General features: G+C 43.3%; 1 protein-coding gene across 1 annotated transcript in view; it reads left to right on the top strand.

Annotated features, from left to right (window-relative positions):
- The window catches only part of FAM114A1 (family with sequence similarity 114 member A1), a 271,172-nt gene that overhangs the window by 172,967 nt on the left and 80,561 nt on the right, over nt 1–17,644 (top strand). The window contains exon 9 of the mRNA XM_078678335.1: nt 11,379–11,470. Within this exon, the coding sequence (XP_078534461.1) occupies nt 11,379–11,470 (92 nt within the window). The remainder of the gene's footprint in view (nt 1–11,378; nt 11,471–17,644) is intronic.

The following is a 17,644-nucleotide window of genomic DNA, read 5'->3' as shown; positions in this document are numbered from 1 at the left end:
AGTAGCCCCAATTTTACCTGCTTTAAAATCTAGGCACTAAAATGACGTGAGGATTTCGCAGCAAGCTCAGCCCGTCCGTGGTGTTCTGCTAACCCCCTTACATGGCACAGAAAGAGGAAGCCATAAAAGGCTACCTCCTGCTGTCCCCTGATACTCTCCTAACCCTCTGCTTCATGCCTGTACCCACCCATCCACTCCTTTTTTCCCATCTATTCAAAGCCGGTGGTAAGGTGAGCAATCATCAAGTATAATGCCGATTTTCCACAGCCTGGTGGGACCAAAATCATGATCTTAATAAAGACACAATGGTTAGTATCATTCAGACCTTCTTTATTGCTGTCATACACAGCCGCAGCAAGGATAGAACTGTTAAATGTAAATCACACTTAACATGTGTGAACACACAGATTCTGCAGCCATCTTCCTTCTTTTTCTGCTGTACATAAACAGTCCCTTCACCTACCTCCTGCTTGAGCCAAAGAACTCCATTTTAGTAATCTGAATGGATCTTTGCATGTCCATCTTTTCTTTACCTTAGTATTGACCTGGAAAAATAATTATAGAAAATTACAGGGTCGGAAATAACTGGGAGGGATAATATTAGCCTCAGTGTTTTTATTAAAATCTTGGGGTGGGTTTCACCTCCATGCTGTGGAATATCTGCATTTCATGGCAGAGCTTGAAGCTCATACATTATGCATGATCAAAGCTGTGTCCTAACATTTCCCAAAGCACTCTTTAAAGGTTTAAATTAAAATCTCTTGAAAGTGGAAACTTCTGACCAATCTGCAGATTTAAAGTGTCACTCAAACTGCCACTGATCATCAGGTAGGGGAAGATACTGGCTTATGAGGTGGGCCAAAAAATATTAATAACAGAGTGTATCATTGCTTTCATAGAATCTCTGTTTTGAATTCATACACCATCAGACAACTGTGCCAAAGTTATTTTGGTTCTCCAGAATGGAAAATAGTTCTAGACATAGTTCTCATCCTCTTCCTTACATAAAAATGCACCCTTTTCGGTCTGTAACACCTTGAGGAAACCTATATAGCCCAGGCATCTGGCACACATATGATGAATCCAGTACATGTGGAAGAATGCACACCTTATACTCCCATCTTTCATTTTCAATTCAAAGGATGCTCCAGGCTCAAGTGTCGCGTGCAGACTTGTATCGTGCCGTACCCCAAAGCACAAATGCATAATTCCAAAACATATGCAACGTCATGCCGCTCCAATGGAAGTCACACAGCTAAATTATGTAATATTCCAGAGACTCAATCATTTATCAACAATAGTCCTTTTTAATCATGTTTAAATCCGTTCATTTTCGCCAAGATTCATCTATTTCCATTCACATCAAAATCTGAACGATTCTTAATTTTTTCAAATGCAAAAGAATTGCCCATCCATGGCTGTATTCAAAAGCATGTCGGAATCCTTAATTCAGTCAGGGTGGCCTCATTCATATAAACCCAATGCATTGCAGGCTTTGTAAGCTCAGGGGTAACTGTAATGTAAAAAATGAATGAACTTGACTGTTCTATACAAGCTTGTATGAAACTTAAATTCGTTGTCCCTTAACCCCATATACAAATTCTTATCCTTGCAATTGATAAAAGATGATCACCTACAATTACAAAAATTCATCAAACAGTGGTCGTCCCTCCAGAATCTCACCCGTATCATTACCCAGCCACTTTCCTTCGCTTCGTGATTCCTTTAAAGCAGTTGCACATCTTAAACTTATAAATACTGACAGAACAATGTCCCCTGAGTTGATCAAAAGAAAATCTTTGGTGTTAAAATGAAACTAAACTAAAAAACTCTACAAGGAAATCTATACAGCCCAGACATCTGGCACACAGGGACATAAAATCAGACAGAGTAGCAAAGCCAGTTTTGGGGACAAAGTTTGCAACTCTAAAACCCTATTTTCATCCTTTTCTGCAGCAACCATAGCACCTTATTCACATCCCACAAAGACTGATGCCTTTCTGGCGGAGCTGTCTTTAAACACAATCTTCTGACTAACCTCCCTTCCAAAGTATTTTACCCAACAGGTAACCCATTCTTAATGCCCCGCAGAAATAGCTGACCTCTACAAAGTCACAGTACTGTATCACAGATCCCCACAATACAACCCTGTTAACAGATTCATAGTATTAACTATTGCTGTCAAAAGGGGATCCCCACACCCCTTGCAGGCCAATCAATATGCCTTTGTAGTCCTTGGAACCAACAGAAGAACGCCAGAGCCTACAGTTTCAAATTGTTGGCAACCGAATCTATTCTACTGTACCTTCCTAAACAGCTCCCTCCCTCAAGTTTCTCCAAATCCAAAGTGCCACAGACTTCCTTAAACCCAGAATCTTCTGGACCTGAACCATAATATTCTTGTCGAGGCAAAAGTGCCACCACTCCCTGGCTAACTCTGCACATGACCCTTGCAACAACTCAAGACCGTTTGCATGCAAGTTCCTTTCAATTTCTGACCACTTCTCCCCCCACCCCACCCCACCCCTATCATCATATCTCCACATCTTGCACTCCACGCTCTACTAGCTGGCATCCAACTCAACAGCTATCTCTGGAATCTCCCTGAATATAGTGCAGCCTTTCCACAACTTGGTATTGTCCGTCCACCATTCCAGCTCCTCCAGACTCCGAATTACCTTCTGCAAATGTCTCATGTATTGTAAACCTTGAAACCTCGGTACAGACAGGTAATTCAGAGGAGCTCAAAAGATCACCTGAATCAATGCTGACAACAAACATAGAAGTCTTGAAAACTGGTTTAATTATACTACCTCTTCTACAATCACTCACTTGATCTCCCTGTGAATCTTTTTCAGTTTCTCTTTCAGTAAATTCAACACACATTCCAATATCTGTATCTAAAAACGTGGTTTCAAGCTGTGGCACCATGCTCAAATTGGCCTTGTTCCTTACAAATCTCAAATTCTGTATGAGCTTGTGGCCCCCATGCTGTGGGGCTGTGGTCAGTACATCATCCAAATACACAATCAATCATACACCCCCTGTTCGCACCCAAGTAATAACTGGCTGCAATCCTCTCGTGAAACACCACAAGGGTGAAATGAAGCTTAATGGGAGACATGTAAACCTCCAAATCTTTCCTCCCCCATGGAATCTCCGATAATCGATTATCTGACACACTGTGACTGTTAAATAAGCATATAATTACAATCGTTTTGAGTCAACAAGTCTCTTTGTAGATACATTTCCTCCATCCTGAAGTGTTGATATATTATCTAATCATATTGTTCTCAAAGTCTAACTGCTGTCCTCATGCGATTGTCCTTTTTTCCCACCAGCAATACATTGCTGACAAATCCACTTTACCCGCCTGACACCGTTTCTATTGCTCTTTTATGAAACAATGCCTCAGTCTCCTTATTTACCATCCCCATTTCGTCTGTTAAAACCTAATTTTACTTGGTTCTTGCTCCTAAAATGGCAGTGCCATAAACTCTATCCAATACCCCTGTACAGTTTCCAATACCCATGCCTGTGCTATCTCTGCACCTTACTCTAAAAACTGGGTAGGTCTGCCACCAAGTGCTATGCGAGTAGTAATAAGGTATTTGCTTGAGCATACCTGTAGATTCTCTTACCTTTATGCCACCTCTTGTGCCTTGTGCTCAGGATCTCTTTCTTTGTAGAAAGAACCATGCGGCACTCTGGAGTCTATATCTTCATTCAATAGATGCACGAACAATCCCTTGATCTTGGCTGGGGAACCGACCCCACATTCTCCAGACAACTCCAAAAACCTTCCTTCCAAATGCCTTTCTTATCTCTTCACTTTCTAAATGGAATTAAAAGTGCCTACGTACTTGGATATATCCTTTACAAAATGCTCTCCAAACAACTTGCCCTCATATGAGACTCACCCATCCTGGCTAGCCAACTCCACTAGTTTTAGCTCGATCCTCACCCATCCTGGCTAGCCAACTCCACTAGTTTTAGCTCGATCTTTAGAAGACTGCTCTTTCATCTTTCAGTGCAAATTGCTGCTTTAGCATTTCCCAATAAACATGCTGTTTTTCGCACCCATTCGTGCAGCATCTCCACATCAATGCCTGCTTTCTTCAGTTAAGGGATATCAAATATTCTTGTCAAAGGGCGTAGCACATCTTGAAGACTATCCTAGCATCCTTTCAGACCTTTATCCTAGCCTTTCTGTGGATCTCAGACGAATTTTTGGAGGAAAACTAACATATTTGGGTTAAGCTCAGGACTGACAGCCACCTTGCTAGACATTGTCTGACTTGGATACATTTACCTTCTTATCCACTTTTCCAAATATAGAGCCACGTGTAATGAAGGCGACCAAAGTGGCAAAAGAGGGTACTGGATTAGCAGTGGATCAAGCAAATAATTTGCATGAGGATCAATCAAACCTTTCTCTTCCTCTTCTTTCACTCATTTTCATACCTATGTCGGTTTTGCATCTTATCATCCTTGCCAGAATCTGAGTCCGAACCTGAACAGCAGGGATCTCCACGTCCCCGCCACTTGAGAATTTATCGCAAGCCACTGGGAATGTAAATAGTGTTTTGGAACCAATGATCACACCCTGGAAAGCAATGATCATAGAATGCATTGCAAAATTAAATGTTTTACTCTCAAACTTCATAGCCTTCTTATAAATCATTCCTCTCCCTCTTTGATCGCCTGTCTCTCTTTGAGACATAGAAATGTCAAGTCCTATTCTCAAACGAAATATGTTTGCTTTTCTGGGTCACCATTTTTCCACAAAAGTGTCCAGCTTTCTGACCTGTTCATCAGAACGTCCTGCTAACTTAAACTTCAGCTCCTCATGGATGCCTTCCTGTTTTTTCTTCTCTTCATATATTACATTATTATATTATCCATACAATCATCAATAGCTTTTCTAAGTTGCTCCACAAGAGCTACAAAAACCTTGTCCACTATTGCCTGAGTTAACTGCTTCAGTACCTTATCATCTGCCCTTCAGACATTCTAACTAAGCTGACGACAACTCTCTAAAATCCTTAGAAGAAACAAAAGCCAATACCCTAAAAAATTTCGTTTAAATCAGTCCTTCAAACGCACCCTGTGTCTATTTAAAAAAATGCCTATCTCCTTGCATCTCTGCTCATCACAGAAAGAGCCTAAGTTCAACTGACACTGGGAGTATTTCTGTAGCAGTCGGAAAATTAGTACCTATAACAAAGCAACACATTCTACCACATTCCCAGTGCATAGAACAGACCTTCCATATTACCTGCTGAATCCCAATTTGCACAAGAGACCCCATATTCTACCTCTTGCTCTCGATTCATTCAACAGACTCTAACATTATTGAGATTCTAACACTTTGCCCAGTTCCCCCACAGCAGGATATGGGATGTGTTTTTCAGGGGGACAAAGTTATCAAAGTAAAATAAATTATTGTAACAATAAACTGATTCTTTTATATGAAGAATTGTGTACAATAACAGATGATGTGTGTATTTTGGGTGACTTTCTTTTACTTCAGTGCTAAAGTTTCTGACCATAGTGCCAATAAGTTTAGGTTACCACTTGTCTTTGGATTTCATGGAGGGGTATCAGATATCTTAATTGATGGTCGACCAGAAAAACGATGAATGATGATTTTGTTGTGTTTATTTTTCCTGGGCTTTTTCTTCTGTTTTCTTTTCGATTTCTACATTATGTTACAAGACTTAAAATACATAAAAATTAGCAAGCAGCATTTCTTTTTTTTGTATAAACTGAATCTGTATTGATTTTTGAAGCTATCAACAACCCACAACAAATCCGCAGGCAAAAAAATAAATACAATAAAATGATGCCCTCCGCTGTACACCACCACATCCCACTTGAACATGCATTTCTGCGAAATCCTCAATACTCCATCCACTTTCCCCATATCTGTGCATGCTTTTTCGGGCACCCCCTAGTCGTGTATACAGTTTAGTCTTGAGTAGTGCTCCCATCTATTGCCTGCTTGCAGAGAGCTATCGGAGGAGGAGAGGGCAGCCTTCACCATTTGGCAATATCTCGCTTGGCCAGTGCCACCCTAATCCCCACCAAAAGGTTATCTCCACTGGCATCTTAGACCACTTCCAGGACTCCATATAGAATGTACAGCAGAGAATTGTCAATAGAACTTCCCAGAACCCTTGATACGACTTCACTGATTCTACCACAGTACCTCGCAATCATTGGACAATCCCACACCATGTGATAGAAGTGAGCTGGCGTCCCCGAGCTGTTCCAACGTGCCGGAGACTTCACACCTGCCTACCAAAGCCACTTTGGCAATTTGCAGGTCCTGTGCAGGTAATTGAGCAGGATGAGCCAGAGCAGTGAGGAGATAACCGACACGCTTGGTGCCATATGGGCATCCCTCCAGTCACAATCCTCCATGGGCCCCACCCAATGTTCCTATTAGGCCCTGAGGGACGCAACCAAGTCTGGGGAGTGAACTATAAGGGATTTATAAATTTAGGAAATCCCCTTCTCTGCAATGGGGCATGGGTCCCATAAGAATCTGGGGCTCCAGGTGGCTACACTCAGGAACATTCCCCAGGGAGCCGTGGTGTTGATCCAGGGCATGGCGCAACTGTGGGTATCTAAAAAACTGAGACCTGTGTTGGTCAAACCCCTCCTGCATCACCTGGTAGGACTTCAGGTGTTTGCTGTGCCAGACGTCCCACACCTTGGAGATCCCAATCTTCTCTCACTCACTGAATCCTAAGGAGGAGATCAGATGTAAGCATCCTCCCACCAAGAGGGGGGTCGCCGGCGAAATCCTTCGATCCCAATCGTCCACCATCGTGCCATGCATCAGGTCCCAAGAACCAGCCGTGTGAGAAAAATGAGATGGGACAGGAATACCATATAGTAACCCTTCTATTTTGTCCAGTTACATCCCGGCCACTTCCTACTGAAAAGCCGGATCCCCCACCCCCACTTTCAGCCACTCATTGACCACCATGAGCTGCACCGCCCAGGTGCGCATCCACCATCCCCAGCCTCACGTCCCAAGTGGATTGAGGGCATTTCCAATATGCTATGCAGGGAGGTTGGTTAAACCACAAAAATGCCCGGATTTTGGCCTGCAGTTGACGCCACCAAGATTGCGGTAGCAGCAAAGGATAGTTTTTTAGTGTATACTACAAGCTGGGACATCTGATCATTTTGAACAGAGTGGTGTGGCCCAAGATATTAAGATGCAATTTATCTCATCTGGCGAGATCTGTTGTTAAGTGAGACCACAACGGTCAAATATTTAAGCTACAAGTTAAATCTGGCTCCAGGACCATGTACAGCCCTAGGTATCGGAAGCTCAGTCTGCGCACCATAGTCCCTTACTGACCATTCCACATCAATTAGAGGTCCCCTCAGGGGGATCAAGACTGATTTAGGCCAGTTAAAATAAATCCCGATGCATCCCGTAGAGACCAAGGATCTGAAGCACATCTCCCGCATAGAAAGCACTGCGGTCCTCCGTCACCACCCCCAAAGTAAAAATTCCAGACCTGAGCATCATAGTGGATCCACACTGCCAGTGGCTCAGTCGCCAGAGCAAACAAAAGTGGCGGATAAGGTGCCATTGACCCATACCTAGGCCCTGGGATGAGAGTAGAGCACCCGCAAAAAAATGCCCGAAATCGGGGCTCCTCACCCACCCTACCAAGACTTACGCCAGAAAGGCCCAACTAACAGACTCAAAGGCCTTTTCAAAATCCTATAAAATGGGAGCAGTTGGATCCACAGCAGAGAGCGACTTGTGAGTGCCATATGTACCCTGCGGAAGCAGTGCCTAGTACTTCTACAGTGCACAAACCGTCTTGATCAAGGTGGACCAGCTGTGGGAGAACAGTTAGCAGCTTCGCCAGAATTTTAGCAAAGATTTTAACCTCAGAATTAATAAGCGTAATTGGGCGAAACAATGCTAACCCATACATAGATTGGCCGGTCTTGGGTAGAAGCACAATGGTCGGTAAGTCCCGCTTCGGAGGAAACTGTGCTCTGTGTACCGCCTCTTGATAAGGCCAAGAAGGCGAGGCATCAGCTGGTTCTGGAACTGTTTGTAGTATTCCATGTGGAACCCATATGGGCCTTGAGCTTTCCCTCAGTTCATGTCCGAGAGGGCCAGCATGATCTCCTCTGCCTCGGGGGGCGGTCCAAGTCAGTCCTCTCGCTCATAGACACTGTGGTCATCGGGATGTCAAATACTGAGGGATGGGTTGCTTCCCTCTGAGGCCTCTCCCTGAGGGCGTATAAATCCCTATAAAATGCTGCAAACACAGGCACTATATCCTCAGCTCTTTCCGCTACCACCCTCACATCGGATTGAAAAGAGGGGTCAAACTTGGGGGCCAGCTCCCACATCGCAAACCAATATAAGAGCATACCTGACTTGTCCCCACCACTCATAGACCCTGGGTGTTGAGGCCATCCAGCATTGGCGAGCCTCTTCAAGCGCCAGCTGTTGGAGTGACCTGCACTTCAGAGCTAGTTGGTGTAAATCAGCACCATCCATATTAGAGAAGTCTTTGCCCTCCAACTCAAAGATACTGGATTCTAGTTCAGCTCTCTGTTGCTGCTGAGCACACTCTTGCCCTCTCAGGTAGGATCTCACCACCCCTCTCAAAACAGCCTTACCGGCCAGCCACAGAGCTCTCAGTAAGTCCATGGTACCCCAATTAAAGTCAGAGTAACCATCACCTCTTGGGCAAGAAAGTACCAAAATTCCTGCTGCTGCAGAAACCAAGCATTAAGTCACCACATTGGGTCACCACAGGTTGTCTGCCAAAGGAGAGCCATGAGGTGTGATCTGACATACCACGGGGCAGAATGAGAGAACCTGAGGTGCCAGGAAATTCTGTTTCCAGAAGGAGGATTACGTCAATATGGGATAAGGAGTTATGAGAAGCAGAGTGATGATTATAAGCCAAAGTTCCAGGGTTCCATACCATCTAGGTGTCATAAAGGCCCAGATCCTCCAAGCAACTGTGTAAGCGCCTGCTCTCCCTCCCTCCGGCTGTGCCCAACCCCATTGAGTCTTCGCTGGGGACCATAATATTGTTAAAATCCCCACCAATGAAGCTGGTTCCATGAGAGAGCCGTAAAATCTGTGACCGTAGATCTTCCATGGTATTGTACACCAAGGTAGGAGGAACCTATACACTAATGAAGCAGTGTATGCGCCAGTGCTGCCTAACTTCTACCTAAACATACCTCCCCGAGCGATCCAAGTGGTCCTGAGAGGTTACTAATGGGAATGTTTTGTGGAAGAGCACCGCCGTGCCTCTGGATCTTGTAGTGTGTCCAGGATGAAAGACTCTATTAAACCCATATCGGGCCAGGAAGGAGCAACTGGTGCCAAGTAGGTGGGTCTCCTGCAAGAGCAGGAATGCAGGGCCTTGCTGCTTCGCAAAGTGGAGCACTGCCCCTCGTTTAATACGATCATTTAGACCGTTGACATTCCACGTCATCACCACATACGGGGCCATCACCTGGAGTAAGGTTCATCGCAGCCAGTATTGCCCCAAGTGGGAGTATGTACAATAAGTGAGAACCCAACTCGGGTAGGAGTAAAGTAAGAATATAGTGTGCCTGTGGTACCCCCTCTTGTCATTCAACAAATACAATTAACCCGAAACAATAACAGCAAAATAATCATTGGCCATTCCCCAACCACCCCCACCCCACACTTCCTTCCAGAAACATCTGTTGTCCACCCCACCAAACGATAAATCAAACTTAGGCGAAAGTCTGCTCCCCACACGGTTTTGCGCCATCCCATGTTAATTAGGGAGACATTGGTGCTGACAGAGATATGAAAGAAAGGAGTCGGGATGGCCCTAGGTCCTGTCCTTCGAGTCCGCTGATAAGTCACGAGACATCATCTGGGTGGGCTGTTGCTGCGAAGACACCAGTCTCTGTGAACCATGTGGCCTTGATCTCAAGCACAGTCTCCCACCCCAGAGTCCGAGTCCACCACAAATGCTTAGTGGTTCCTCTTCCGCAACTTCCGGCAGCGAGCAAGTCATCCAATCCACCTGCCCCCATAGGGCCCCCACATGGCTGTGTTCCCCTAGCCAAATTCATTGTCAAGGAACACTGTTCTGTCTCCTCTCCTAAGCCGCTTCTGGTGTGTCAAAGAAAACAGTTTTAGAGTTGTGAATGACCTGTAAGCGCCACAAACATCAGCATGGATTTGGATTGAGGGTGCAGAGTTTCACCTTGACCTCGTCATTTGATTTCTGCGCCAGCTGCACTTGGCGAGCCTAGTCCGGGAAAATAATGATCCATTGTGCATCGTGAACTGGGTTCCTGGCCCGGCAGACCTCCTGTCGGATGCGGTCCTTGTAGTTGAGTACTTTGGTAATAATTGGGCAAGGCGGGCCCACAGGGGGCGGCCTAGGTGCCAAGGACCTGTACACCTGTCTGATCACAAAACAGGAGGACAGTTAGGCAGAGGGCACCCAGGATGAAATCCAGTTCTCAAGGAATTACTCCAGTGTCGTCCACTCCACCCCCTCTGTAAATCCTACAAACTGTAAATTACTATACAGAGTGCTATTCTCATCATTTCATTTATTGTTTAGTACATAACCTTATTGCTGTGACTAGAGGAGGAATGAGCTTACCTTAACACTCCACCTGTTTGCAATCATTCAGGAAGTACAAAAACCGGTTGCCCAAATCAATGTTAAAATAGGTAAAACAGATACCAACTGAAGGTAAATGAATGCAAAAAAAAATACAGAATCCAATTCGAAATTTTTAACATTTAACTAAAATTGCTTAACAAAACATGCATCTCTTTCTGCTTAAAAAACGGTGGTAGTAACCTGTACATGCCAATTCCTTGTAGCCTGAATGATGATCTCCCATTTTTATAACACAATCACGCTAAGTTAATCTCAAAGCAATATTTAACTTTAACCCACTGTGTCACATAATTTTATGACATATAAACCAATTTGACAGAATGTGTCTTAAAGAAAAACCTGAAGACATTTGTATGAATTCCATTCCGAAAGGCATAGATACCACACCAAAATCAACCAATCTCAAAATATGTGACAGACGACCGTCCATGTGCATCAGTGAGACAGCTCTATGGATTTAACACTCGCTCGTTGACTTTCAGGTCATATGTGAAATCTGGCAGGTCAGTGTTATCCTTTCATTCCTCTGGAGTTGATAAAAAGAATCATTGATTTGAGTAGTAATAACACTATAATTAAATGTATAGAGACAATTCAATCTATGCAGTTCACTACATGAATAGTCCTCATTATTAATTACTTCATTTGGTCTTGTTGATTTAAGCAAATCATTAAACAAATGTCTGTTTTTAGTTTCAGAAGTGAAAAATGAAGAGTTCATTAGTATGCTGACAGAACTGTTGTTTGAATTGCATGTTGCTGCCACTCCAGACAAGCTCAATAAGGTCAGTACAGTGTGACTTTAATGTCCTGTTGGTAGACCTGTGTTCTTCTGGTGTGTTATATGCAAGTGGAAAACCTTTAATTTATTGGAGAACAGAGATCTTTAACCTACAACCATCTTACAAATTACCAGGTTTTAAAATATTTTGTCAAATAGTTTTGGTTACCACTGGAAGGCGTAGAGATAAGAACACTGGAGTAAGTTGTATGCAATTCCACTTTTTAGGTTGCTGTTCAAATTCAAACCTATATGAGTTCAATATGCAATTGATTAGATTTAAGCAGTTCATTATGAAAAGCACTCTTTAACCAGGACAATTTCACTTCACCACTTAGACTGCTGTCCTGATCTATTAACTTGGCCATTACATGGTCTCCTTTCCTTTCCTTCCAAAGTCAGGACTGTGAGATCTCCCAGAGTTTACACACCGCCATCAGTAAACAAACATATTAGAAAAGTTATGATTTGAAAATTCTAACCTAGTACCACAGTACTAATATGTCCCCTATTAAGCAGAACTTTGACTCATTACTCTGATATTAACCACTTGCAACTGATTTGGCGTATTCCTCCTGTCTTAAAGTGTATGCTTGTCTACATCTTAAGCTACTTCTAAATATGTCATCCACCAATTCCAATACCCTACTGGGTCCATATCGTGTTTCTTGGCTCTTCTGCATTCCAGTTCTTGATAAATAAGGGTATATCATGCAACTTGCCAGCGTTCATACGCCTTCTGTCTAGTCAAATATACAGCATCTTATTTGGCATCTTATAAATCATCATCTTACTCGATTCTCTTGCAGCAATAAAGCTTTGAAGAGTCTTGAGTGGGACCAGAAAGATGGTGACTGTGTGAACTGCATGATGGTCTGAGCTCCTGGCTCTCAAGAGCCTATTGAGGCTGTTTTTGGCATTCTGCTTCTCACTGCCTCTGCTGACATTGCCCACTTCCTCCATTTGTCCTTTGTGATAGGTTCAGTTATAGGCTTCCACTGCCATCTGAAAGTGGTCTGGCTGGGGTAACCTGTCAGGCTCAGCATCCCAGGCAGTTCCTGTTCATTCTCCCCCCTAATGAAGGTTAGAGGTTAAGAAAATGTGGGACTCTGTAAAGGACTGGGCAGAAATCAACTCTCGGATATGTGTGTGTTTTTGTGTGAATTCGCTAATATAGCAGTTTAAATACAGACAAGTAATTAAAAAGTAACTGCATCCTGCTGTGCTCATCCATTTCACTTGTTCCCTGTGAGACCCCTTTGCATAATTGCACACATTCCGTGACTATGAAGCTATAACCACAAATGAGATTAATGATGAAAACACCAGAAATGGGCCTTGTCATGACACATCACGTTACGCGAGTTCAGAGGAACTGACTTCATATACAGATAGCTCGAAGTACTTGAAAAGCGCTGCAATGCCTTAATTATAGCAGACTGGGTGCTATAAAAATGCCAAATTCCATCATTAGCTAAGAAAATCTTTTTGTGATATATATATATATATATATATGTATATATATATATATATATATATACATATATATATATATATATATATTTTTTTTTTTTTAAAGAATAAAGGAAACAGTAGGCTTACATCATACTGTAAAAATTCGAGGCCCAACCTAGTACAAGTGTCACAGGTGAAATATCTGTTATTATCTTCATATGTCTGGATATATGGGAGAGAGAATAAACAAGATCTGCCATATGACATTTTGGCAAGAAGCATAATAAAATAACCTCATAATAACATAGTATTATAGTAACATATAGTATCATTCGCAACAATGACAATAGTACTGAATCCTAAAAGCTAATATATTCAGACACTAAGGCGGTATTAGTAGACAAGAAAAGAAGTTCTGACAAGCAAGGACTGGGGTGAAGTCCTATTTGGCCAAAAAGATTAGATTTGCGAAACAGTAGGACAAGAGAGGAGAGATGGGAAAGAGTGAACCCAGGTGGGTAGGGAGAGTGGTGGAGGTGTACGCCATGGGGGACAAATGGAATGAAGAGAGTGAATAAGCCAGCTTCTGTGTAAGGGAGGTGAGTGGTGAGATAAAACAACATTAGATGGTGGATATGAATCTTTCAAGTGTGCACCAAATCCATTGTTTCTAGATGAGAGAGTAACGTTTTTATGTGTGCTTCTGAGATACATGACCCTTCCCACCACGTGTGAGAAGAAACGTTATTTAACGCTTTGTATTCTAATAAGATGATCTAGATGGCCACCGTCACCAATAAGTCCAATAGCACCAAGTAAGTCCAGTGGGGGGTTGAGTGCATGCAGACCCAATATTTCAAGAGACAAGGCTAGAGGAAAGCTCACGTTGAAAACGGGGATGAGCCGCCTATGAACCTCTGCCCAATAAGACGATAGGTACTTGCAGGTCAAAAATATGTGTTCATTGTACCAGCTGCTTTTTTACAGGGCCATCCGTGATCAGATTCAATCAATTTCAATTTGAACAGTCTGGATGGTGTCCAGTATAAGAAATATGCAGCATAGAACCATGTCGGAGTCAATGATGGTATCATTTTTTTTAGAAGATTGATGGATATTCTGGGCTAGCCAGAAAGAGTAGGAGGGGTATTTTGAGGTTTCAAGATGCTTAAGCCAACGTTTCTGGATGGTTCGGGTGGGGCGGCTTGTGAGTTGTTTAAAAATGTGTAGATTTTTTACGCTAAGCGGCTACCTTTATTAGATTGCTGAATAAAACTGAATTGACCTGAAGGGAGTAGTGGGTCTAGTTTAGAGAGTTTTGCCTTCATTTTTACAAATGTTTCATAATCCATATTGGATAGGGAGTATTTCTCTTGTAGTGAAGCAAAAGTAAGGGGGAGGCCATCAGCCATTAGGTCACATACTTGACTGGTGCCTTTTGTCACCCAAATTGGGCTTTCTTTGGCTGGAACAGTTGTTGCTGTTTTAGGGTTGTTCCATAGAGAAAGGGCCATAGATTTATTTAAAGTAGGGAACAAAACTTTCTCTGTCATTCTGAGCACGAATGGTGTCAAGGAAGATACGGTTAGAGTAAGGTAACACTAGGAAAGGCATTCTCAGCGTCTCAGGTAGCGAATATGGCAATATGAGGTATAGTTCAACCATGTGCCTTGTACTGTTGTTGTGGTATTAGTGTCAAACCAGCTTGTGCCTCATGCAGCTAGAAAGGGTGTTTGGTAGTTCTACCAGTTGGGGAGACTGCACCCTCCCATTGAGCATGGCAGTCTGAGATTATTTAGGCCGAATCTGGCTTTTATTTTAGCCCAAAGGAAGTTAAAGAGTAGCTTGATCCAGATAAGCGCATTGGAAGCATAATGGATGGAAAGTTCACAAGGGGTGTAAACATCATTCTCAAAGTTTCTAGTCTCCTCCACCACGAGATAAACTTAGTGGACTAGGAGGATAGTAGGTCCTTGATTTTGTCTAGAGTTTTCTGTTCATTAAACGTGGCTGATTATGATAGATTGATTGAGAAACAGATGCCTAGGTATGTTATTATTTTTGGCTCTCTTTGAAGGCAGCACTGTCCTATAGAGGAGTGACAATGAAAATTAAGCGGCATAACTTCCATCTTATCTCTGTTTAAGGTGCAGCTGGAGAATTCTGTTAAGAACTGAATCAACAAGACAGTTTTGGAGATTGTTATATTGGGATTTTCGGGGAAGATAATTATATCTTCTGCATAGGCAGCCATTTTGAATGTGAGGGAGCCAAAGTTGACACCTATAATATATGGATTCTCATTAATCATGACTAGTAGCGGGTCTATTGCTAGTGCCCTGCATGTGCCCTGGTATAGAGAGAAGAGTTTGGAGAGTGCCCCGTTGATTCTAAGTATAGCTCTGGGTTCAACATATAGGGTCAGACAATGGAGGAGAAGAAGTCACTTAAGTTGTATCTATCCAGGGTCGCCTCAAGAAATTGCCAATATACTTTATTAAAGGCCTTTTCGGCATCTAATGGAATGGTCATACTGGTCGGAGATTGGAGAAAGGGGGCTTTTTTTGACTATGTGGCAAACAAGACAGGTTTCGTCCCAAGCTAGTCTGCCCTTAACAAACCTGGATTGGGATGGAGGAATTTGTTTAGGTATCGGAAATTCCAACCGTTTAGCTAGATCTGGCCTCCATATTCCGGAGAGAGATGGGTCTATAATTCTTGGTATCCAGGTGGTCTTTCCCCTCTTTAGAAGGACTACTATGGTAGCCTCAGCTGTGAAGCTGGTAACTTTGCCGCAGGAGGTAAATGCCTGAATAATGATTCCAGTGGCCGCAAGACTTCTTCAGAGAATTGTAGAAATTGATGGGAAGGCCATCAGTTCCAGAGGCTTTACCCCCAGAATAATTTTAATTGCCTGCAGGATTTCTATGGAGTGTATGTGTATACTTTATTTGTGCGGTTAATCAAAACCATTACAAAACGCAACATATTTTGTTTTTTTAAACAGGAGAAACAACACTTTTAGAAATGTAAAACAATAAATATGTGTACAAAAAAATTATTAAAAACCACCTTTTGTTTTTGTTTATAAAATAAGACAGAAATTTGAGAAAAACCTGTTGTGGGCAGAGCAAGTCAAAAGTTCAGTATTATCCAAGCCTCCACAACCCGGGCCCAGCTTTCTACGAAACTCCAGAGGGTGCTCCTGACTCGGCCTGTGGAGAGTAGCCCATAATTAGTGTGCGAGTATGGTAAACAAATTTCCCAAAACTCGCCATGTGCTTTACAATGTCCAAAGTATAAAGTTGTTGGACAGCCTCTTTTGCTGTACGGGTGCCCAGTTGAAGGAGGATGGGTCTAAGATAAGTTCTACGAGCTGGCTGGAGGGCTGAACAGCAAAGTAGAATGTGGGCCAAGGATTCTCGTTTGTAATTGCAGAAGCGACACTCCCTTATACTTGGCCTTGAGTTCGTAGTTGGATATAGTTCTTTTAAAGGAAGAGGGTGTAATCGGGCAGCTAAGATCCTGTGTAGGGCTGGCCTTCCCACAGCCTGCCTAAGGTGGGGTTTCTGGCTGGACTGTGTGTGTGGGAGACTTTGGGTCTCATGAAAACCTCTTGCTGCCAGGGATTCCATATCCAAGGTGAGAGATCGTAGCCGCAATTGTTGCCTTGTTGATAGCATAGTTGGTTAAACTGGGTTCCCAATTCTCTGTGGCAAGCTGCAGAAGATCTTTGGCTAAGGCAAGACAGGCAGACCATGGATTACTGGTTTGTAGGAAAATAGATTTTAAAACCGCCTTAATAGAGTTTATGGGGACCGCCGTTGTTAAGAAAAAGTATTTTGAGAGAGTCGCCAGCTCCTCTAGTATTTGTCGATTGAGGTCAAATTCTAGACGAATTAAGGTGTTCCTGGTGCAAGCTGGTAGACGGAATATCTTTTTGTAGGCGGTGCAATGTATTTTTTCCAGGTCTTGCGCAAATTTCCCTGGAAATGCCTGTTGCGCGTAATTGAGGGACGGTAAAAGTTTGGCCCTCAGGACTCTTTGTATGGCCATTGTGGTAGGGCTATCCAGAGTCGCATGTAATTTGCAAAGGGCGTAGGTAACCCTTTTCCACCTTCCGCTGCAGTTTGTGGAGATGTGCCTGTGGGCGTCCCGATTTGCTGATCCAAACCCCGAGGTAGTTGTAGGATTTGACACTGACCAGAGTCAGCCTGCCCAATCGCCATTTTGCCACCTTTTTTTTCGGGTAATGGCCAAAAATTACTATTTTGGACTTTGTTGATTTAGCGACCAGCTTGTTCTGAGCGTTGTATACCGAAAGGGCCGTAAAAGCTTTTTGAAGCCCTATTTTGGTGTGGTCGAAAAGAACCAGATCATCGGCGTACTGCAGCAGCTACATCTTTGTGAGGCCAGTCCTGGGCGTGGCTAGTGGGGCTCCATGCAGTGCCTGGCCCATATCCGCAGTATACAAATTAAAGAACATCGGGGCCAGCACGCACCCCTGATTTAGCCCCCGGTCCGTGGTAATTTTCCCTGTAGCAAACTGACTGGTGAGTTTGACCCTTACCCAGGTACGCGAGTATAGTGATTTAATGGCTTGTAATAGGGGTGGACTGATGTTCCAGCGAGCCAGTTTCTGGCAAAGGATGGATCGGTCTACACCGTCGAAGGCCGATGAAGCAGGCAAAAAGCGGCGGGGTGTAATAGGACACTGCTTGCT

Source organism: Lissotriton helveticus, chromosome 2_2, assembly GCF_964261635.1.
Source record: "Lissotriton helveticus chromosome 2_2, aLisHel1.1, whole genome shotgun sequence".
Classification (NCBI taxonomy): Eukaryota; Metazoa; Chordata; class Amphibia; order Caudata; family Salamandridae; genus Lissotriton; species Lissotriton helveticus.
This window is presented reverse-complemented; position numbering and strand designations above follow the sequence as displayed.